Source organism: Gadus morhua, chromosome 13 (assembly GCF_902167405.1).
Source record: "Gadus morhua chromosome 13, gadMor3.0, whole genome shotgun sequence".
In the NCBI taxonomy this organism is placed as follows: Eukaryota; Metazoa; Chordata; class Actinopteri; order Gadiformes; family Gadidae; genus Gadus; species Gadus morhua.
The window spans coordinates 25,399,597-25,425,254 of NC_044060.1; the positions used below are offsets into that span (position 1 = coordinate 25,399,597).

At 42.9% G+C, this 25,658-nt stretch overlaps 1 protein-coding gene across 6 annotated transcripts in view; it reads left to right on the top strand.

The window, feature by feature from the left end:
* Positions 1–25,658, top strand: part of LOC115556606 (ubiquitin-associated protein 2) — a 77,363-nt gene that overhangs the window by 20,049 nt on the left and 31,656 nt on the right. For all 6 annotated transcript variants that reach the window (XM_030373731.1, XM_030373733.1, XM_030373736.1 and 3 more), the window contains exons 13-15: positions 8,427–8,561; positions 8,700–8,830; positions 19,538–19,752. In XM_030373731.1, the coding sequence (XP_030229591.1) occupies positions 8,427–8,561; positions 8,700–8,830; positions 19,538–19,752 (481 nt within the window). The remainder of the gene's footprint in view (positions 1–8,426; positions 8,562–8,699; positions 8,831–19,537; positions 19,753–25,658) is intronic.

Consider the following 25,658-nt stretch of genomic DNA (forward strand, 5'->3'; position numbering starts at 1 on the left):
ATCCTACCAGACATTATAGATGTCATAAACTGCCTGTAGGTAGTGGTTAATATATTTTATTACACGGCTCTTCTCAATGCTCTGGAATCACACCTGCAAACTTGTCGCTTTTCGGCGACAATCGCCGTTTTCTTGGGTCCTTCACGTGAATCGCGTAGAACCGGAGTTTGTTAGGTGGGGAGGCGGGGAAGGCTGTCCTTAATATGAAACATTATTGCATAATTGTTATAATTCACATTTCTCTGGGCCAATCGGAATCTCGCACTGGCTTCAGAATCTTGAAGCACACAGCGCCAACTGAGCTCGCCTTTGGATTTGAAGTAGGGGTGTAGGCCTACGGTATAGAAAGTCCACCAGTGGGAATTTGCGCTACGGTATGGATTTTGACGTTGCCGTGTGACCGGTAGACAATGTTGTGTTACGCGTAACAAAGTAATGCGTTAATACAGTAACCTAACTACTTCTTCATGTAAAAAGTAAAGTTACGCGCCACTACTGAAAATATGGTAACGAAACATAGTTCCTTTTTCAATTCGGCACCACGTTACTTTTCCCAGGGACAGATTGACAGCGATACTGCCTTCTCAGGAAGTATGCTATTGCGCAAGCACGAAGGCGCGCAGCAAGGTCGATATAAAGGGCTTTAAAGAGATGGTCAAAACCCAGGTACGCGTTACATGCCCGCACACCCTTCAGCCAAATTGAGATGCCAAAACTATATGGCAAGGTCCGCAAGCAAGTGGAAAAACAAATCCATACTATTAATCATTAGTGTTTTTTAGAGATGGAAGTAACTTAAAAAAAATTAAGCAGGTTTTGCTGCCTTTCCAGTATTTTAACCCTTCAGAGGCATTTGTATAGAAATTAGAAGAAAATTGACATACCGTGATATAATACCGTTACCGTCTATGCCTCAAATCATACCGTGATATACATTTTAGTCCATACCGTACAGCCCTAATTTAAAATAACTATCTTGTGTTAAATTCAATGTAAGTCAAGTATTTTGGAGCAAGAACAGCTATTTACCGTATTTGCTTGATTCGACTAACGTTAGCTACCGCTTTTTTGATGTGACATAATTTACAAAATATAGTATTTTTAGGACCGAGTCAACGCCGAGTACTGCACGAACGTGGACCTTGCATAAAGTCAGTAAATTCTAACATAGGGCTATTTAGATAAATAATCTGGTAAGGGTGTTGTCCTTGGCTAATACACCAACAGCAAATTTCTGTATAATAAAGGGCTAAATTTTTTTTTACATCGAAGTCTGTCATTAAAACTGTCCATTGTATTGTGTTCTACAACCTCCGTAATGAATTTTCACGCTAAATCCCGTCCAGGGTAGCTCAGAATTCGAGTAGCCGTGTACTTCGAGAAACCGATCAGTCCTTGGACCGATGATTCCCCCCCCCCCCCTGACATTGTCACCTTTTTTACTCTGAGGAGTTTGCAGGTCTGGGAATGCTTCGTTTACTTGCATGGGCCTTCATAACTTCCGGCGGTGATTATTTTTTGATAATTCACCGTTGCTCAGTGATGTTGCTAGGTATTTTAATGCGTCAGCGTCCTGCGTCGCTGACGCATTAAAATCTGAAAGGACGCACTAAACTCACTATCCATGCGTCCCGGGGACGCATCTCATTTTCCCCATGAAAAACGATACATTGTGAACATTAAACAACTCGTGTTTAATCACAGTAACTGGACAAAGAAACCTTCTTGTGAGCAGACCGGACAAGCGTTGTTTCAACCCTCTGCGCATCTACTCGGCGCATACGTGATCCCCTGTACAAAGTATCGCGACATGCTAATTTAGCCGCTACCAAAACAACTAGCTCGTCACCGCTGATTTCATTTCAACAATTAAAAATACGAACTTCATAGTAAATAAACCCACGTTTCCACTGCTCGATGCTGTGCTCATTCGTGTCGATTATGTTGTAACGTTTAGGGGACGTGCTGTAATGAAATAAATGAAACATAATCCGGTGGTGGTGATGAAAACTACATTGAACGGCAGCCGCCATATTGTTATGCCCAAAAGGCGCCTGCGCATACATCGCGCTTCCAACGAGATCCCGAAAATCACAAAATCACAAAAATCCTGTTTGTTTTGAATGTAATATGTCATGCCACTGTGACAGTTCTGCAATAAACTTTTCAGATTTTGAATTTTATTTGTTTAATTTCAGATACATTTTGAACATACATTAATATATCCGTTTATTATAACCATATCATATCACCATCAAGGAGTTTAACACTATTAATTTAATTTAAGAAATAGAATAATAATAAAAAAGAAACACATTTTTTAAACTGGGGAGTCGGGACCCATTGAATTTCTCAGGGACCCACCCAACTCGCCACCTGTGGGTCCCGGGGACTCAGTACATTGAAAACCTATCAACATCACTGGTTGCTAAGCATATAATGACTGCTGTCAAGGAAACTGGATTTTTTGCCGTCTTTCATAATGTATAGAATGTCACCAGTTATTATCCGTTACCGTTTAGTATAATCAAGTGTAGGGCCCGACCGATATTGATTTTTGAGTGCCGATGCCAATTATTTTCAGAGAAAAATTACGATTTAATCGGCCGATTAAAAACGAAACAAAAAAAAGCCTATAAAACATAGTTTTTAATTCCTTAAATATACTTTAAACACTTGACGAATGTGAATTGAATGCAGAACCTTTGAGTGTTTTAGAATACATTTACAGTCAAAAATGAGTGTAATGTAAAATGTAAAATAAATAACTAACTCCCAATGTGCTGCGCTCGTGAGCAGTGACTAACGCGTGCGTGCTGAGCAGTATGGTCTCACCGTTAGAGTCTACAGTATAACAAATTAACATGGCCTGAGACCTAAAGAAAAACAGGCACAACATGCTCAAACAACGCGTCTTGTGTACATTGGTGAGGTGAGCGCGCAGCTGCCTGAGCGAGCGTGCTTTCATGTTGTACGGTAAAATTCAATCTCCTCTTTTTTACTCCACCCAAAGTTGTTAGTTAGCAAGGCGAGTAGGAGCGCAATCTGCAGGATACTAAGCGCAATAACATTTAAAAAAAAAAAAAAAAAAAAATCGGTTGTAATCGTGTCTTTTTGGCCGATGCCGATTATTTTCAAAAAGGCTATAATCGGCCGATTAAATCGGCAGGCCGATGAATCGGTCGGGCCCTAATCAAGTGTTATAGCTGCCTTTTAATGTAGTACTCTAAGACACACATTTCCATCAATAACGAGATACAAAAAAGCGTTATTCAAAAATGATTTCATGTTTGTGCCTATCTATGCTACATTTTGATGGACAAGGAGGTAATGATGTCATTTTCAAGCACATATCTGAATACCATGTGTGATTATTATTCATCTCCAGGGAATGTTATTACTGGGTATCGGTACCCTTCGTTGGAAATATGTTGCATGGAAGACTTCCTATCGCATCAAACTTACCTTTACTTCAAACTTTAGGATGCCCTGAAACTATTTAGAATTATTTCGACAAATATTTTGACGTGAGCTCCGACGCATCTGGTTAATCTGATAAATATGCTTGTGCCCGCCACATGCACGTGATCGGGAACCAGATAATTTGGGAACACGTGTAACACCGCTAGTGAATGGTGACTAAATTATTGCTGAGTTGCTCGCCTTGGGTCGTTCTCCAGTGCTAACTGTTGGGCGCATTTGGGTGCATTTCTCATATTGACGGAAATGCATTTTTTTCATGTGGTTCACCAGGTTGCTGGTGTTTCCACCTTTGGCTGAAACAACACAGTGACACAACTTACAAAATATCGCATCGTTGTCGCAGTCGGAGATCAGTGTCGACCTGCTCACTGTGTTTGCTGTTTATGCACGTGTGTCTATATATTTTGTTTACTGTGTTGGCAAACAGCTGCTGCAGACGCACGATGGTTGCTACATTCGCTCAAAAATGAATGCTCAACAAAATAGGTCAACATGCGTCTTTCTCCGAAACAGTATTGTTTCATTCAAATAAAAATATTTTGGTATTAACCGTCACCAGGGTGGGAATTTCACGACGGCCATGGCTGTCGTTGCCCCTCTTGTCTGGCCGTGATGCCCTTCTGAAAATCCGCCAATGCGGCTTTGGTTCTCCCCGCTCTTTTTTTATTGTTCTCTTTGCCCCCCTGCCTCTCTGCCCTCTCCTGTCAAGTCCAACCGGCAATGGAATGTTAGTTCATGTACTTGATTGGTCAACAGTAACGTAATCAACAAGTGTGACCAGTAAAAAATGCAAGCGTCAAAAGAGCTCTTGTTGACGGCTACCTGATGCGCAGTAGGGCTGGGTATTGCCAGGCACCTCAAAATTAAATTAGATTCTTTAGGTCTTCATTCGAGGCGTTTTCGATTTGATATTGATCCAATTGCTTGGATATCGATTCATTAATACGTGCAGATGACAAAAAATCCTTTCATTGTGCTTTAACTAGCAAAAAGGAATACACCATTGTATAGTATTGTTCCTGAGCTAAACTTGCAGCATAAAAGTAATAATCATAACATGGACAAATGTAAAAGGGCATGTACATCTAGGCATACTCGCTTCTAGATTACAATGACTGAGTATTAGGGCTGTAACGATACACAAACTCACGATTCGGTTTGTATCACGATTTTTGACCCACGGTTCGATACATTCCACGATTTTTTTAAATTTAAAAAGCATTTTATTTAAACAATATAACAATTAACTTAATGTAACATTTAATAACAAATAATTTGGAACACTGAACAGATTTGAACAGAAAGAATACTATTAAAGTATAGCTAAAATAATAAATAACCAAAGATTGCAGATGGAGGATGCTTGCAGGTAGGCAAAAGCCCTCAACTAGTTTGGTTGGTTTAGTCAAATATCCTATTAGCGCTTCTTATCAGACTATGTATGTTAAATAATGAGGCCGTATAGAATGCAACATGTTTAATATCCTAACTTTCAATAGATGGGAAATAACATGAACGTCTAACACGAACGTTGCAATAACGAGGCATAGTGTTACGAGCAGCGTAGGCCTATGTGTGTGCGCGAGAATGGCAGTGTGCGTATGTGTGTGTGTGTGTGTGACGTCAGTGAGTGGACGAGCGAGGAGAGCGAGCGGTAGCCTGTGCTTCCAGTGAAGGAGCGAACGAGTCCGGTAGAATAAAGTACCCATCCTGTCAATCGGTGGCCGCTTCATTCCGACCTATAAGCAGACAAACTGCCGGTCAAATCACACAAAACAATAGAGACGGGGATCACAAAGGCAATTTTTTTCGCGCTTGGTCCACTCTGGATAAATGTTGTTCATATCACATATGAGGACTTCGACGGCTGTGGAGAAATGCAATCCTCCGTAGCCACGGAGAGCTTTCATCACAGAGAGGGCATCTCGTCGCATAATTACGGCATCGATAAGAGGGGGCAGTGTCAGCAGACTACTATTTAGACAAATTATTAGCAAATTTCAATATGACAATTTGACCGGAGAGTTAGAAAGGGCGTATCGCGCTTCTGCCTTCTCATACCGCGAGACAGGTTCGTGGCTCTGAGTGTCGCGATTTCGGTTTCGATATGCGTATCGTTACAGCCCTACTGAGTATGCTTTTTTTTAAATTTATTTTTTATGGAAATAATCGATTTCAAGAGTTCTGAATCAAAATTGAATCGAGAACAAATAAATTGCAGTGCATTGATGAATCGATATTTTTACCCAGCCCTGATCCACAGTATGACAACAATGTAAGCGTTCGAAAAAAGTAGCTGTTTTCTGAATCAAATATTCTTCAGTAGCTTAGCTCTTTTATTGACCAAGTAATGTGGTAGAGTCCACACAAGCTATATTTTCCCAAGAATTTGTGGTGCTCAAGCGCAGCGGAGCTTTTTGCTGCACTCTGAAATAAAACTGCTTTAGGATCAGTAATTGATGCCCCGCCAATGTCGCCAGTGCTGGCAACACAGGCCAACCCAATGTCAGTGATAATACGTACACAATCTTTGGGCTGATGCCTACGTCGTCTCTAACATAGCAGAGGGAATGTTATTGTCACTTTGAAATAATCGTATTTATAATGTGTTATTCAAAACATATATATTACTTTATTGTGCAAATTCTAATCTTATAGACCAGTGGTTTTCAAACTGTGGGGCGCGCCCCCCCTGGGGGGCGCCAGAGTTCTTCAGGGGGGGCGCGACGTGAGAAAAAGATAAACCCGAAAAAACCCTGAAAGTCGATGATTCAAATCATCAGTCGTACTTCAACTGTAGAAGAAACATAACTGAATCAATTTTCAACCGTTTATCTTCGTGCAAACCATTTAACATATCTACACAGTTGTATCTTCAATAATATCGAAACAGAATTTCGATATCATTTAAAATTTCTTCAGAATCACAGTTTTAGTTTCATACCGCTTCGTTTTCAGCTGTTTTCATTGAAGACGTCAGCCCATTCTGATACACCTACTTCTAGACATCGTAACTCATTCCTTTTCCAACCGTTTACCATCGTTCAAACCATTAAACAAATCTACACACTTGTATCTTCAATACTATCGAAACGGAATTTTGATAGCATTTATACTTTTTTCAGAATCAGTTTTAGTTTCTTACCGGCATCGTTTTCAGTTGCTTATAATAATTTAGGTCACCATAGCAACGCCGATAAACAAACCCCGCCGATTAGTCTAATCTCTGGACTGAAAATGCAGATCTGATTCGACTGGCAGTTTACACAGATTAAGATGTTCAAATGTATTTAAAAAAGGTTAAGCTAAAACATGCTTAGATAAAGTTGTTAAATTGTGTTAAGAAATGTGTTTAAAAACACACAAAGATGTTGTAATGATTAAAAAATATGTTTCAAATGTTAAAATTATGATCAGAGATGTTTAAAATGTGTAAAATAATTAAAATGGCTTTCAAAACACAGGTATTTAGAAAAAAAAAAGTGTGTGTGGGGGGGGGGGGGGCTCAGCTGAAAATTTTTCTCTGAGGGGGGGCTCACTCTCTCACACTTTGAAAACCCCTGTTATAGACGCTAAAACAGTTTTAACATTAAAAAAAATTCAACAAATTCCCTTTTTTCCTTTATTAAAAGAATGCCAAGAAAGGACCGTGGAGAATTATCGCAAAAGTCCTCTGGAAGATGCAGAGAAAACACGAAACAATGAACAATTTCTATAGAAGTGTTATAGTAAAGGCATTAATGCTTTTAGAAATTGATTTGTCTTTGAGTGAAATCAAAATCATGTTTTTTAACTTGATGGCCTTGATGCCCTGGCATGTTGCCTTTGTGCCCTCCAAAAAATTGCCTCGCTGCAGGCCAAGTGCCCTTGCCCCTAAAATCACGAAATTCCAGGCCTGACTATCACTCATGGGAAAGTTTAAACAAAACAATATGAATGCCAAATTAGTAGGGATGTCCGATATTGGCTTTTTTGCCGATATCCGATATGCGATATTGTCCAACTCTAAATTTTCGATTCTGATATCAGCCGATACCGATGTCGATATTTGGGTTATTTTTCCTCAAACCTAATTTAGGTAATATTACATATCTCCTGTTGTGGAATTAACACAACATGTTTAATGTTATTGTGATGCCCCACTGGATGCATTCTTGAATGCAACAAGGCTTTCCAAATGTTAACATTGTCTGTGCAAAATAAGAAAAATACTTCAACTTAATTTAAGGGAAAAGTGCCATGTTTATTTTTATTTTTTTAATGGTCTCAGGCAACAGTTTGGATTACACTCTCCCTGAGATAATCTTGACAATGCCCACAACAAATAGGGCAAACTTGACTTCACAAATGATAAAACATTGTACCTGAACAACTATGTGCAACATAGCAGTATGTTTCTTTAACTAAAACTCAATAACCTTAATTGAATAAATGCATAAATATGAGTCAATTACAATGTGCACTGTACTGCACAATTTTGAAAACATTTATTTGAGCTATAAAAAAAAAAAAAAAAAAAATCGGTTTTAAGGAAGAAAAAAAACACGATACCGATATTGACAGATATTACATTTTTATGCTAATATCGGGCCGATAATATCGGTGGGCCGATAATATCGGACATCTCTACAAATTAGAATTTATGAATATATAACTGGTATCAACGGTAAAGTAAAATACATATCGTGGCGCAACATAATTCCGGTATTCCCCTTCATATACTGCACAGCACTAAGACATGATGAATGTTGTAGCATGAAATCTTGAATCGGATTAAAAAACTGTTTAATTGTAGCATAGATAACATGGGACTGGTTTCTCTATTTAACTCGAGTAGATCGTTAACATCTTCATCATACAGTTAATATAAAGAGAATGTCCTAGCCACATCAAAAATGGATGTAGTATGTATCTGAGGATATTGTCTTTGGTCCTTCCTCCAGTGGAGCTGAAGTCTCAACCCGAGCCCTCAGCCGTGCTGAGCCAGCTGAGCCAGCGGCAGCAACAGTCCGTCTTACCTGCACCTGAGCCTTCGGTCCCGTCTCTACAGCATGCCCCACAGGTCCCCACCCAACCAGGTACTCGCTGCTCTTTGGATGTGATTGGACGTCTCATGAGGCGTCCTTGGGTTACTGTTGGTAGTGGGGACCAAGAAGCTCAGGATTTCATCTCTGGCGCTGACCCTGTGAGCAAAAAACTAAACGGCTGTTCCTCAGGTCATGAGTCCTCGCTGCCTCCCGCAAGAGACGGAGCTTCACCAGGAGTGAAGGGCATGGACCCCCCCATCTCAGAACCCCCACAGAGACAGATGAAGACTCAGAAACGCAGAATTCCCCTTCCTTCAAAGGTAAGGCATGATGAACGCCTTGTATAATATGCCATACCTAAGAAGAAGCTGCTTGGCTGCACAAAATGAAGTTATTGACATGGAGCAAAACATATCATTCACACATGCAACACTTGTCATTTCACTATCTGATGCCATCGCTAACACTGACTGATTGATTGAAAACTTTATTGAACAACAATTAACATAAGTGAGGAAAGGATTAAAAAAACACAATAAAGCCCAAAGGCTAGTTTCCATTGTAGTCCATAAGATGGAAAGGGAGAAACAACACATGGACTAAAACATGGAGAACAAACTCCCAGCACATGGACTACAACGTTGAGGAAAAAAGGTCAAAGGTATTAAAAGGTAGCAAATGTAATTAGCCCAAATTAAGGCCATTAAGAATAAATAAATCTTCTGACGAGGCATTACATTTCCAACAAGGCCTATGACTTTTTCAATTTGTGTAATTTACGTGCAGGCCTATCTCCTAAAATTACTAAAACTTGCGTGGATTTATTTTTATGTTGCATGTAGGATCTGAGTGATATCAATAATGTAACGTGGTGCGTGCGCTGGAACAAACTGGATACACCCGGCTGGCTTGCTGCCAAACCACTTTGCGAGTTCGCTTCTGTTAGTCATTTGAAAGACAATAATGGGGAAATGCAAATTTTCAGACCTCGGGCTTGAGGAATCGATATTTAAAGACTTGTACAGTATAAACATATAGGGGGATTATTTTTTTTATCAACACGGCGGATGCGCGCGCAGAATGATCGCAAAAAGAACATTTGTTTGACCGGTTGCCATGGTTATCTCTGTGTGGTTAATTTGCAGTTGCGGTGTTTATTAGCGATGTCAGCTTACTGTTACATTAAACTGTAAGCAGAAAACCCGGGTATATGCTATAGACCCTATAGTATCTGTTGTATAAAGGCTGGGACGAATTTCGAATTATAAATATGTACACTTTATGTTGAACGTATAGACCGTCACGATGCCCTTTGAAACGAATGGCCCGGTGATTATTCTTATTTTCAATTTCCAAATAGCTTACTTTTAACCATGAAAAACTACTAAGACAAAGTAACGCATATTAACATTTCAAGTAAAGTAAGCAAAACAGGTACTCTAGGCCTACATTTCAAGTAAGCAAAACGGGTACCCCATCTGTAGTGACTGAGACAAGCTTTGTTTGATCAATCCCCCTCTTTGACAGCATCTCCTTAATAGCCTCATAAATATCTTTTCGTCTTGTGTGTCTCAAGTGGTGTTAGACCCAACAGGTCCTCACAGATCTTTCTTGATGAAACAATCGCACATAAACCAAAAGCTGGGCATTATCCTTTCATCTGAAGACTCATCAATGGCTTAGGATGGGACCCTCTGAACAGCCGCATCAAGCTGTGACAGTGTGTCATCTGATAACATTTCGGATTTTCTGGTTGTCATTGCAGCTCACATTGGGATTTGCTTTATTTTTTCACACAATTCCCTTTGTTTACCTTCAAGTAATGTCTCGGCAGCGGCGTTCAAGCACTGCTTCACAACAGTCGTGTCACTGAAAGTTTTTTTTATGTTGCCCCAAAATCCATGCAATCTTAAGTGAGCATTCATTTGCACGTTGCTGGCCTTTAAATGAGTGTGTGAAGACACGCGTAGACCTCTCATACTGAGCTCTCAGCTCGGATATTTTCCACGCTCTTACTTCTGACTGCTGGGGAAACTATTCCTCGAGGGATCTGTTTGGATTCGTAATGCCGCTAAATATTCCCACTTTTTATCAGCGCCACGGTTTCAACACATAAAAGACACAACAAAGGTTTGGTACTACTTTGCGGGAGAATGAACATGTATTGGTCAGTCCATTCATCTTTAAAATGTCTGTTTTCGGGGTCAACTTTCCTTATTTTCGAGCAAGCCATTTTCTCATTCCAAATCGCTCTTCCGGTAAACAAAATAATTTATTGGCTATTTTTTGAGTGACGCTATTACCACATGCCTTGACTGACGGAGGGAGGGGGGGGGGGGGGGGGAGTTCATTGGTTTTTTCTGTTTTTATGCTGTAATACAGACTATTCTGCCTTTCAATTTGTATTTCAGTGAGAAATGATTTTACTAACATAATCATGCAGTGAAATCATAAAAAAATATATATATATATAAACAGTGGGGCAAAAAAGTACTCGGTCAGCCACCAATTGTGCAAGTTCTCCCACTTAATGAATGATATTAATTTATTTTCTTTGGCAAGTGACCATGGTATAAGCGGGATAATGCCCTTCAAGTGTAAAAAACATGTTTGATCGATCGTAATTAAAGGGGACTACTTTTAGAGGAAGAGGAACTGAAACAGAGTATACATTTAATAAGCATGCAAAACGAATTAGAAAGCATAATTATTAAAGTATTTGAATTGTTTTATGTTGGCAAGCAAGAAGTAGAATAAATGGGATAATCAGTCTTAATAAAACGGTAATTGCGGCTCTTGTCGCTCTCGTCTCTTTCTGCATATGACATGCTCGTAGAGCAGGGAGTGACGTAGACTGATAATCCCTCTCTAGAAAGTACACTGGTGTGAATTTGCGCTACGGTATATATTTTGACGTTACCGTGAGACCGGTGTGACCGGTAGACAGCCGCGTTTACATGGACACTTCTGATCCGATTAGAAGTGGAAGAACGGCTCAATCGGAATGAAAAATTATCATATATACGGCTCAATCGGAATTCTCTGATCGGAATATAATTCCATGCGGAATAGAAGTGGTGTAGTCCGCTATAATCGACATGCATACATTTATTCTGATTGGTTTGGGGTGGGTGCGGCTACCTTTATAACTTAGAAGGATGGCATCAGCAGCTGCAGTATTTCGCAATTGATCCGTCGGTACTTTTATGCATACCGAACTTGACCGCTGTCAACGAAAGTGGATTTTTTGCCTGATTCACGTCTTTCTTATCACTCCGTAAGTAGTCCGGTAATTTATCAACCCCAGCATGTCCGGTCTATAAGCGACGTCAATGTCTTGGCTGACTACTTCTCTGCTGTTTTGGCAAGGAGCCGTGTAATAATATATAGAACGCCCCCGGTCATTATCGAAATTAATACCAATCAGTGCGAAGCAAGACACTTATTGAAGTTGTGCTGGTATTAAAAAAATATGGTGAATTTATTAAAAGGTAGTAAATTCAACTTAAGAATTTCTGTATAGACCCTGCACATGTTAATTTAAGTGGTTGGGACAAGGTCCCTTCCCTATCGACCACCTGTTCTCTGCCAACCAGGTATGACCTCACTCACTGGAGAGATGTATCAGAAATCCCAGGGCTTTGAGTTTGTTCGAGAGGAAATCATTCTGGACTGTCAAATGCCTTTGGAAGGTCTATTAACACCATGCCACAAAAAATCCCCTTATCCACCTCTTTCCTGTGGAAGTCTGTAAGAGAGCTGTCGGGTATCAGTGGAATGGGCTTTTCTTAAGCCTGATTGGAAGTAATATAAGAGGTGTTTGGCTGGACTCCCTTTTCTTCATAAAATGTGTGCAACTTCTGTGGATCACTAAAAACACCAGGGCTGTATTCACAAAGGATCTTGGGGCTAAAAGTAGGTCCTAACTGGCGAATTTAGGAGTAACTCCTAAAAAGAATGGGCGTGTCACTCTTAAATTTAGGACTCCTAACTTTTTTCACTAAGAGCAATTCACAAAGTATTTTAGGCCTAAAAGTAGCACCTAAGTCTAGGAGAGCTTAAAAGTCCTCAAGAGGACTCCTAACTCAGTAAGACCTATTCACAAAGAATCGTAAAATGCCGGCGAGACGAAATGTTAGGGTATTAAACTTGTTGTGGAGTTAGTGCGCAATGCAATAACATCCCCGACTAACAGAAATAATCTGATTTGTCCCGAAATAAAATGTTTGCCAAACTACGTTATTTAGCAACAGGGGAAATGCAACTTTGCAATGCCGACGATTTAAAAATATCGTAACCATCAGTCAGCCGTGCCATAAACTTTCCTTTGGACATTCAACAATTACACAGGATCAAAGCCAACTTCATGGCAATTACAGGTATGCCCGGTGTGGTCGGTGCTACTGACGGGACGCACATAAAAATAATTGCGCGATCAAAAAACGAGGACGTGTTCGTCAATAGGAAGAAAGTGCATTCCATCAACACGCAGGTTGTTTTTGGATGCAAATTTTAACATAGCCTACTGGATGTTGTTGCAAAGTGGCCTGGATCTTCAGCTACTATGATTCGCGCATTTTAATGGTGAGCGGTCTGAGGCAGCTTTTTGAGATGTACCAGTTGGGTGTCCCTTGCTGGGTGACGGTGACTATCCATGCAAGACGTGGCTCTAGACACCCTACCTCAATCCACAACCGGGAGCACAGTTAAAGTATAACATGTAAGTGATTACGCTGATTACGCTTAGTCCTATGCGTAAAACACATCGTATTGGCTCTTTCACGCCTTTTATTTGTTCCTCCATATATGCTAGAGCACACAAACATACACGAAATGTTGTGGAGAGAGGAATTGGGCAGATGAAACGTCGGTTTCATGTCCTCCACGGCGAAATACGCCTCACCCCAGAGAGGGCAAGCACAGTAATCTCTATGTGCCATTCTACACAACCTCTGCAAGCGGAGGAACATTCCACAGCCAGACGATGATGATGATGATGATGGCGATCAACATGACAATGAATTTGGCCGTGTGAAACCGAGTGGACTGGCATTTAGGGATCACTTTGAAAACACATTTTAGGTAAACACCTTGGAACCGTCACCTTATCGTGGTGGAGAGGTTTGCGTGTCCCTGTGAACCTGAGGGCTGTGTTGTCTGGAGCCTTGTGCTCCTGGTAGGGTCTCTCATGGCAGAGTGGTCTCAGGTGAGGGGCCAGACTAAGAATGGTTCAAAAATCCTCAATGAACAACGAAAGAAGAGATGTGACCCGGCCCGGAGGAAGCCCGGGGCCGCCGTCTGGAGCCAGGCCCAGACGGAGGGCTCGATGGCGAGCGCCTGGTGGCCGGGTTTGCCACGGAGCCCGTTCGGGCATAGCACGAACAAACTACGTGGCACCCCCCCTCTCTTCTTCCCATGGGCCCACCACCTGTGGGAAGACCCGTTGGGGTCGGGTGCGCAGCCACATGGGTGGCAGCGAAGGTCAGGGGTCTCGACGGACCAGACCCGGGCGGCAGAAGCTGGCTCTGGGGACGTGGAACGTCACCTCGCTGTGGGGAAAGGAACCGGAGCTTGTGAGGGAGGTGGAGCGCTATCGGTTAGATCTGATGGGGCTTACCTCTACGCACAGTCTCAGCTCTGGTACCGTACTCCTGGATAAGGGTTGGACTCTATTCTTCTCCGGAGTTGCCAAGGGCGTGAGGCGCCGGGCGGGTGTGGGGATACTCATAAATCCCCGGCTGAGCGCCGCGGTGTTGGAGTTTACCCCGGTAGACGAGAGGGTCGCATCCCTGCGCCTAAGGGTTGTAGGGGGGAAGGCTGGCGGTGGCTAGCTGTGGCCTCAGGGTCTTAGGCTCCTCAAGGGGCGGTAACCCTCGGACACCGTGGTGGACACCGGTGGTCAGGGAAGCCGTCCGATTGAAGAAGGAGGCCTTCCGGGATATGATATCCTGGAGGACTCCTGACTCGGTTGCAGGGTACCGACGGGCCCGAAGGGCTGCAGCTGCTGCCGTGTCGGAGGCTAAGCAGCGGGTGTGGGAGAAGTTCGGAGAGGCCATGGAGAAGGACTTTCGGTCGGCACCAAAGTGTTTCTGGAAGACTATCCGGCACCTCAGGAGGGGGAAACGGGGAACCATCCAAGCTGTGTACAGTAAGGGTGGGACTCTGTTGACCTCAACTGAGGAGGTCGTCGGACGTTGGAAGGAACACTTTGAGGAACTCCTGAATCCGAATAACACGCCCTCTATGTTGGAGGCAGAGCTCGAGGTTGATGGTGTTTCGTCGTCAATTTCCCTGGTGGAGGTCACTGAGGTAGTCAAACATCTCCGCAGTGGCAAAGCCCCAGGGATTGATGAGATCCAGCCAGAAATGCTAAAGGCTCTGGGTGTTGAGGGGCTGTCATGGTTGACACGCCTATTCAACATCGCGTGGGAGTCGGGTACAGTGCCAAAGGAGTGGAAAACCGGGGTGGTGGTTCCCCTGTTCAAAAAGGGGGACCAGAGTGTGTGTGCCAATTACCGGGGTATCACACTTCCCAGCCTCCCTGGTAAAGTCTACTCCAAGGTGCTGGAAAGGAGGGTTCGGCCGATCGTCGAACCTCAGATTGAAGAGGAACAATGCGGTTTTCGCCCCGGACGTGGAACTACGGACCAGCTCTTCATTCTCGCAAGGATCCTGGAGGGGGCCTGGGAGTATGCCCATCCGGTCTACATGTGTTTTGTGGATCTGGAGAAGGCGTATGACCGGGAGAAACTGTGGGAGGTGCTGCGGGAGTATGGGGTAAGGGGGTCTATCCTCAGGGCAATCCAATCCCTGTACTCCCAAAGCGAGAGCTGTGTTCGCGTCCTCGGCAGCCAGTCAGTTTCGTTCTCAGTGGGTGCTGGTCTCCGCCAGGGCTGCGCCTTGTCACCAATCCTGTTTGTGATATACATGGACAGGATATCGAGGCGTAGTCGTGGTGGGGAGGGGTTGCAGTTCGGTGGTCTGAGGATCTCGTCACTGCTTTTTGCAGATGATGTGGTCCTCATTGGATCATCGGCCTGTGACCTTCAGCACTCACTGGATCGGCTGGCGGCCGAGTGTGAAGCGGCTGGGATGAGGATCAGCACCGCTAAATCTGAGGCCATTACTCTTGGCAGGAAACCGATGGATTGCTTACTCCGGGTAGGAAATGAGTCCTTAGCCCAAGTGAAGGAGTTCAAGTACCTCGGGGTCTTGTTCGCGAGTGAGGGTACTATGGAGCGTGAGATTGGCCGGAGAATCGGAGCAGCGGGGGCGGTATTGTGTTCGCTTTACCGCACGGTTGTAACGAAAAGAGAGCTGAGCCGCAAGGCAAAGCTCTCGATCTACCGGTCGATCTTCGTTCCCATCCTCACCTATGGTCATGAGGGCTGGGTGATGACCGAAAGGACGAGATCGCAGGTACAAGCGGCCGAGATGAGTTTTCTCAGAAGGGTGGCTAGTGTCTCCCTTAGGGATAGGGTGAGAAGCTCAGCCATCCTTGAGGAACTCGGATTAGAGCCGCTGATCCTTCACTTAGAAAGTAGTCAGCTGAGGTGGTTCGGGCATCTGGTAAGGATGCCCACTGGGCACCTTCCTTGGGAGGTGTTTCAGGCACGTCCAGTCGGGAGGAGACCTCGGGGAAGACCCAGGACTAGGTGGAGAGATTATATCTCAACACTGGCCTGGGAACGCCTCGGGATCCCCCCGTCAGAGTTGGTCAATGTGGCCCGGGAAAGGGAAGTCTGGGGCCCCCTGCTTGAGCTGCTCCCCCCGCGACCTGACCCCGGATAAGCGGACGAAAATGAGATGAGATGAGACCTTGGCACAAATCAGTCAACACTTCATAGTAGTTCATAACATTTATTTTCTTTTAAATTGTACGTATTTTTATTGTTTGCTTTCTCTCTCTCTCTTGAACGTGCAGGCTACAACGTCATTATCGTGGTCTGCACAAAATTGTCATCATGCGTGTATTCTGCTAACTGCACTATAACTACTTAATAGGAATTCATTTCTAGCCTAGGCTATTTCCTTGTTTTTCGGTGATTTAGTGGGCTAAACTCGTGCACGAGAATTGACGTAATCCATAGCAACGGCGCGTCACTTAGTTCATTCTTAGTGATTCATCCTTAGTAAGCGTAGGTCTCAGCGGCTTTGTGAATAACTTTTAAGAAAAAACTCCTACGTAAAATGTTTTAGCGCGATTTAGGAGCACTCCTAGCGGTAAGATAAAATGCTTTGTGAATACGGCCCCAGAAGTAGAGGGAAGCTTCTGCACCAGGTTACTTGCAATTGTTGTGAAGAAACTATTGAAGGTATTTGGCACAATTTTTTTATCATATGATATGGACCCATTTATATCTAGGCCTATTTTACTTTGTTTTTGCTTAGGGTTCTCTTTCGTCCCCAAAGGCGGACGATATTGTGGGCAAAAGAGTTCCCCACAATTTCTTGGGATCCTTTTTATGCTCCTCAATTTTAGACCTAAGAAAATCCTTTATCGCCTCATCCACCATTCGCTGTAGCTTATTTCGAAGTGATTTATGCTCTTTAAAAAGAACAGGCAGTTTGGTAATTTTACTTAAGATTTTATCTCAAGTGAATGGTGTCCAAGATTTCATTATTCATCCAAGGCTGAGATCTGTTTAATCCTGGTCTCTTTTAAGGGGGTCAGGTACTTCCAAGAAATTAATTTGAAACTGATCCCATGCTATATCAACATCACATATGTTGGTAATTTCCATCCAGGTAAAATTAAGTATGTCCTGAAATTTGTTAAGATCATACACTTTTAAACTTCTGCTTTTCAGAGATTTGTGACATTTGATCGGAGCCCTCTTAACTTTCCTGGTAAGAGGTTAAAAAATCACTAACGTCACTAATTCCATGCACAATGACACAACTTTGTATGATTTTACATGCGTCAGTTACCATGATATGATCAGTAGCAGTTTGGCTATGTTGTTATTCTGGTTGGAACATTAATTAATTGGGTTAGGCAATGCATTTTTAAGAAATCACAAAAGCCGTTGTACAGTGGGTCGTCAGTATTTAAAACATCAATATTATCTGCCATTAAGGGTGCACTCACACTAGGCCATCTGGCCGTGGCCGTTTTCACACCTAACGTGCTCAAATCTGCCAGTGTGAGTGGCCAGTGTGGCCAGGCCAGGCCAACTTGGCCACTTGGGAGAGGTGTGCTGCTACGGTACGGGCCGCTACGGTACTGATGCTAATGAGCCGACACGCGCACACGCACGGCTACGCAACCTGAGCTGGATGACGTATGGTCCATGCGACGACCATGGACATAATAAAGGCGACGAGCCTTCGTTCCCATTAAACGGTAAACATGGCGTCAAGCGATGTTTACGCTTGTTGGCGTACTCGAAAAAATCAGCGGTGAGAGTGGGCTCTATCTGAGAACGGCTCCAAATAAGCAACAGCCTCAGCAAAGTGAACTGTGTTGTTGTCCATTGTTGTTAAAACTCTGACTGGCGGCAGACTTTATTATGGTCCATGCAGCGGACGCTTGGTGATGACGTGTTACTTACGATGTGATGACGTATGTACAAGAGCCTACCGTGGCCAGGCCACAGTTGCCACGGCCACGGCCAGATGGCCTAGTGTGAGTGCAGGCCAGAGAACAATGGGGCCAGTTGAGCACGGTTAGGTGTGAAGACGGCCAACGACCACGGCCAGATGGCCTAGTGTGAGTGCACCCTAAGATGACTTCCTGGTTTAAAAAGTCACAACCTGCACATGCGCACTCCAAGGTTTGATAAAATCATTATGAGGTCTATAAACAACACCTAACAATATTGGTTTGCTTTTTGGAAGTAAAATATCAATCCACACAGCTTCAAGGTTGACATTTTCCAGGTCCTGTCTTCATTTCAATGTCTGACTATACGAATATGAATACCCTCCCCCCTGTCTGTTCCGCTCTTTGCAAACTAACGTTTTCAATTTCAATGAGTCAGAGTCAGTGATATGACAAAGTCTCTGAGAAACATCGTATGCTTGCTTTGATTTTCCTGGCAAGCACACGCACCTCTGTGATCTTTGGCAGTAAACTGCAAATGTTTAAAGGAAAACGGGGCAATCCCTTCAAAGCAAATATGGATTTCTGCTTTTCAGTGAAGTCCACGGTGTTACTCCTTACTGTAGTGGCCTTTCATAGCCATTTGGTAGCTGACACTACTGGTGTCCCCAGCAGCACTGTGTCAGCCTCCTCGCCTCGCCCGGGTAGCAGCCCCGTCAGTGACTCCCTCTGTTTCATGACTTCCATGCTCCAAAGCCTTGGTTGACCGCAGTGGCCCCATCCTCGTACCCTCTAGTGCCTGGTGTCCGTTGGCGTTGGGTATTCCAGCCTCAGTGTCAGCAGCACACTGCAGCCTCCTTCACGTCCACCTCGGCACCCAGGATCCACTTGTTCTTGAGTTAATAGCCGTGTTTACAGCCGCGTTCACATCAAGCAGCTCCCGCTGCGTCTGCTGCGGCTGCCCGATAGCTGCTTCGCGAACTCCCACGTTCGCGATCCTAGCAAGTTGCAGGTGGCTGATCAGTTACTCGTTTGTTGACTCTGAGTCCAATCTCAGGACCAGGGCATGGTGTGTATCGCCGGGTAACATACACAGAGTGAGATTATCAAAAAGGGTAATTTGGTCCAATGTGTGGAGACTTTGCCCAAACGCAAGTATGAATTACACCTCGAACAAAGCCAAGATGTTTATATCCGATGCCCGTTGTTATACCAGTCTGGAATTCGACTCCTTGGCATTGGGAGGACATATTTCTCCTGTTCAGATAAACTACAGGGCTTGCAGTTGGATTTCCACAAAGTTTTGATAGTAAAGCATACCCTAGGAGAGCAGCAAGCACACCTGTCTCACCTGCCGCCGCCATCTGAGTGGGAGGTAGCTAACATTGATAGTTACTAATGACACACAATTTACAGCACCTCCACTATGTAATCAACCATTCATGGTCAACACTGGCACCTTTCTTCAAACGTTGTGCCACAGATCCCTTCCTCAGCGGTGGAGATGCCTGGCTCCACGGAGATGTCAGGTCTCAATGTGCAATTTGGAGCGCTGGACTTTGGATCTGAGGCCGGCGCCGGCTCGGGGGATATGTGCCAGGCGGAGTCTGCCAGGGATGCAGCAACACCTTCAGCCCACATGTCGGTCCCCACACAGCAGTCCCAGAACAGCCTGTTCTCCAAGCCTGGACCCGTCAGGTAAGAGGGGTCCATTTGGTTTCTCTGAATTTCTCATTTAATATATTGAAGTTGCAACGATGAGTCCACTCCTGACGGAACAATATGTAAATAAAAATAGTGTATAATAGCGGAGTGAGACGAGGAGGCCTGACAGGGGTGGGGGGGGGGGGGATTTCGCGATTGCTCATTTAACAATATAAAAATAATAATAGTCCTTCAAACTATCAGACCAACGATCGCAGCAATCGCTTCCCTGTCTTCATTGTGTTAAACCAGCCATTACCGCGCAAGGGGGAAAGGTGATTGGAAACGGAAAGCAATAGAGTGGCGAAGTCATGCCCCTTCCGGTTGAGCCCATGGGATCTATGAGATTGAAAAATATGAATGGGAGAGAAAGTAATTATTTTCTGGTCCCAGTCTTTATATATATGCGCCAATGCATTTTGAATGGGATCGTTTTTCAGACGTGAGTGTGCGCAGTAGGGTTGCCGAGGTATACGGTATTACCGGTGACGAGGACAACACCGATTACTGTGTTGCACACCGGCAAGTCTTTTCTTTTTCTTCCAGTAATAAAACAAAAAAAAAATCCAGAGGCGCACAGAGCTTTTGGCCGTGATATTATATATAAAATGATATTCTACTATTATATATGTAAGGGATAATTTATCGAGAAAATAAGCCCCGACAGGGCGAACAGGACACCGACGCGCAGCGGAGGTGTCTTGCTTTGCCATGAAGGGGCTTATTTTACGATAATGACCGGCTAAGTTCTATACATTATCCCGCTTATTACACGGCTACTTGCCAAAACGAAACAATTTATTTACAATGTATTTGTTACCAGCAATCATAGTGTTGATCAGCAGAGAAATAGTCCGTCCAAGACGTTGACGTTGTTGCTCAGCAACCGACAGCGCTTGGGTTGATACATATCCCGCTTATTACACTGACAAGTTACCAGACTACGTGCAGAGTGTTACCAAAGGCAAAAAGTCCTTTTGTTTACCTTGACAGCGGTCATTATTCATCCGTTGCCAATGAATTATCCAAAAATAATTGACCGCCGGAAGTTGTGAAGTGCCCATGCAAGTGAACGGTACGTTGAAAAGACCGGTGTTATAAAGAACGTTATAAGACGCTGTCACCGAGAATCGGTGCGCTACTAGACGCTGTCACCGAGTATGAGATGAGAGTTGACGGAGAAGATGGCGGTTGACCTAGTTTCAAAGTTTATACTCGGTAATACCGGTGTTGACACGAGTGTAGTTACACGTCAAAAGCATGATCCTTAATATTTGAGCCATGAATATATAAATATCCCAGTTAAGCATTCTTAAAGATCCTACCACACAACCCCTTTCTTCTAATAAAATATGTACTCCGATGGCTTCCAAGCGGTCAGCGGATCAAGTATAAAAAACATACAAACTGGTAAGCTTTTCCCACCATCGTATTGGTATAAATTTAAATAAGCCATTTTTTTAAGCCAATCGTGAAAAAGCAGGCAGTCGGCAGACTGGATCTGGCCCTCAAATTGTCTTGACCCCGGTGGAGGAGCTGTTAATAAACATAAATTCAGGGCGCCCTGACATGGAGGGGGTACCTGGAGGTACCTATCTCCTCAGAGTCAGGGGCCATACCCCACTGGTTGAATGTAGGTTTTTGTGTTTTCTTGTATTTTAGATTTTTTTTGCCTTCGAAGTAACACATGAAAACCATGTGCTTGCCACAGCGCATACTATTCCAAATGTTTATTTTTTTGGTAACTGGGTAGAAAACCTAAAAGTGACAATTCATCAACTTCACAGATCAAGATGGATTAGTGCGTGTAACGATCAAACATTCTCCAGTGGCTGCAAGTCCGTTAGGACTATTTTATACTTTGTGTTGTAAGAGCCTCTCGGCATAGTACTCAGACAATATTGCTCTTTGTATGATAGGAGGCCGATACAAATCAGGGATGGGTCATCTGAAAGGACTGAGATGTGCTCAGCATCTCCAACATTATAGCCTAGATAAAACTAACATTTGCAAAAATCTGAGGGCTACGCAAATAGTCTGGAGTGAACTGAGGCCAGGTCCTCGATTGGTAGTGTTGGCTATGTAAAGCTATTTAAATATATTAAAGATTTGCGCAAGAATCTATAGGCCTATCTCTCCACTCCAGCAAAAAGTCATTTGATATGCCGTGGTCTTATCAATCGCTCCCGGTGGATTGCACGTATAACTTGCGCTCCGATATCAGCAGTTCTCTCATCAAAAGGGCATGCCATTGTGAACACATGAAATCTGCGGTGAACGCGGGTTTAAATACCCAAAACCGGGTTATGTTTCAAACTTGACCTGCGCAAAACCTGCTTCGACCAGGTTCGTTTCAGAGCATATGTTTCTATAACAACTAACATACCGTGATCCTTTTGGAACGGAAAACCTAGGGTTACAGCAAACCCTGGGTTAACTTACCCGGTTATGTGATAAAACCGGCTTTGTGGAACACCCCACAGCCTAAGGGACAAAAAAAAAAAATGGTGACAGTTGTAAATAAAATATTTTTTATAAGCCTCAAGGATGTTTTGACATTGATTTTTGATAAAGTATGCTGAGTTTTGTTAAGTCACGCTCAGACTAGTGTCATTTGTATATTACAATCAAAAAAATATCCCCCCGTGACACTGTCACCTTTTTTCCTCTGAGGAGTTTGCAGGTCTGATAATTAAATTAAAGCGTGTAGCAAGGAAATAGGACGATCTATTGTGGGCTAGCAGAGGCTGAATTTTAACCGTAATCGGCCCATAACCTTATTTTTTACATTTTTTTTATATTATGAATATTTTAATATTGTCTGGTATACCTGAACCTCACTTAGGCCTACACATTGGTGGAAATGCAGATAAGCTAAAGATATTGTTATAACGATAATTGAATAAAAGCTACAATATTATAACTAAATAATTTCAGATTTATATAGGATATATAATCTATATTTTAATATTTAATTACTGTAATTTTTGCGCCTTTTTTCCCATTTTTCGATTCTGCAGCTTATATAACGGTGCGGCTAATCTATGGATTTTTACAGCTAACGGCCACTCGGAAAATTAGTATTCGAATCTTAAATCAGTGTTCAGAGCTTCGTTGTTTTTTTTCACGTACGTGGCGTTACCAAAGCGAGGGAGGCAAACTATTAGCGTCAGCGACACCAAGCAGAGAAGCGAGAGAGGTGGAGAAAGAATAGATATCTTGTTTCCCTTTACTTTATAACACAACATTAGGGGGATCTCGGGAGGAAAAGTAATACTTAGCGAAATGCTAACCTTAGATTAGTTGTTTGTTTAAGTTCGCTGTACAGCGCCGCGACAATAAACTGTGACTGGCTTGCTGCAGATCGTGAGCGTCTTGGGAATACCCGGACAATATAATGGATATAATATGGACACATAAGACGAGCAATATTCGGTATTTGTTATGGATTTATTGTAGAAATTCCCTGAAAAGATGCACGTTCCAGGATGAATTGAAAAGCTCCTGCAAGGGCTGAGATGGCAGAGGACAGCTGATTTGGAACGGAACAACAACTGTTCGCTTTCACGGGGAAAAACGAAGGAACTTCAACCTCCTTAGGCCTACTAATTAACGTTCAAAAGCTATTAAATCTTCAACAAAATATGCAGATACTGTCAAAATCGGTTCCAGGGAGTATATAGGGATTATTAATGTTGTTTTTGATGGTGTTTTTTTTCTGGAACGAGTGTTCGAATATTCGCTCGGAAAAACCAACGAGTATTCGAAGCCTGAAAAATGGCATTCAGGCCAGTCCTAATGGTAATTAAACAATAAAACACCTGCGGCTTATAGTCCAGTGCGGCTTATATATGTACACATCATTAAATTTAGCTGCTGCGGCTTATACTCCGTTGCACCTTATACTGCGGAAAATACGGTAATTCAATATTAACCCAATGCATTTCAATCAGGTGTTTCTTTTCGACTTCAGATGGGGGGGCGGCTGCGCAGTGCACGCTCTAGCATACTGATCTTGGTACAACGATAATTGAATAAAGGCTACATGTTCTGCTTATAATATTATGCAAAAATAAATTTATATTTATAGATATATAAATATATCATGTGTATTTTTATATTTAAGTAATTTAATATTAAACCAATGCATTTCAATCAGATGATTCTTTTCGACTTCAGAAAGTGGGGCGGGCTGCGCAGGGCACGCTCCAACAGATCTTGCTATAACGATAATTGAATAAAAGCTTCATGGTGTGCTTTTAATATTATAAGTAAATAATTGTATATTCATTTAAATGTAACATGTTTTAATATGTAATTAATTCAATATTAAACCAATGGATTTCAACGAGATTTTTTTTCGATTTCAGAAGGGCGGCGCAGTGCACGCTCTAGTTATGGATTGGTCAAAACAACAACCGATTTTTGCAGCAGACCCCTTCAAAAACTGAAACTAACCACGTCCCTTAAACCCAGTCCCAGACCAGAATGTAGTATAACTACGTTGGTCCACCGCGGAAAATGCATTACAATAACGGCTCTAATCATGACATGCCCTATTCTTTTCAATGGGGCTACGTCCACGTCACTTGACTTTCATAGTTGCTATGGTGGTTGCTATCGACCGCCCCCTCTGCTCCTTACATGGCACTAAAAACCACGCTACAACGGAGCTGCCGTCAATTGTGTTGTTTTCGTCGTAGACTAGGGTCCGCTGGTTAAAAAATAGACAGATGTTCCAAGGTTTCCTTCTAGGTACCGTGGATGTTTTTATTTTCTGCAGTTTAGACTTTGTCTATAACCTATTTTTTTTAAAGCAAAACACCAAGCTCATTGATTTAAAGAGGCAGGGTTATTTGAAACAATTAATTGAATATGTGAGAGGTCATTCCTCCTCCTGAGTTTGCTTCATATTTATGGCTAGTGTACACCTCTACTGTCCACAAGCACCCCCATCCCCCCTCCCCATATGGATTTGGAGAATTGTTGCCACGTCCCAGTGGTGGTGGTATAATATATATGAAAGAGGGCATTCAATTATACTACAATGATCAATTAGGAGGCCGTAAAGGAAGTGATGCAATAGGTGTCGAGAACAAGTAGGCTATAGACCTGGGGTCTTTTATATCAAAGGGTCTCAAAGGACGCATACGCATCAACCTGTGGCTCCAGCCCTACAGGAAATGACTCGGCAAGGTATCCATCTCGTTGCACCTCACCCAGCGGCTCGCTTGCAAAATTTTGGCCTGAAGTTCTTCCCAGACCTACACCCTAGCCATCCAACATGCATTTTTGTGAATCATGCCTCTTTAATAATGACAAAAACTTATGAGAGAAATGCACATTAACATTTTTAACAGTCGGTACGTTCTCGGAGTGAGACTGTGTTGTCATTCTCAGGAGGAGGAATGACCTCTCACACATGATAACCTAATGGATTATTTCAAATAACCCTGCCTTGTTAAATGTGTCCGTGCACATCTCTCAGAATGACATTATAGCCTACTAGCCACCAGACATTGATAAAAAAAAAATAAAAGTCACGTTGACTACAAAAGCAACTTATTAATTAAAGGTACCCGGATGGGTGGCCAAAATCTTGCTAGGGAGCCGCTGGGTAAGGTGCAACGAGATGGAGCCCACAAGTTGATGCGTATGCGTCCTTTGAGACCCCCTTTGATATAGTAATAATAATAATACATTTAATTTAGAGGCGCCTTTCAAGGCACCCAAGTTCACCTTACAGAGCATAAAGTCATCATAAATCGTTTAAAAACAAGACATTTTGAAAAATTATAAATAAATAAATAAATAAAACAAAAACAAGACGAAACAAACAATCAAGGCAGTTAGACGTTGTGTGCGAGTTTGAACAGGTGAGTTTTGAATTGTGACTTGAA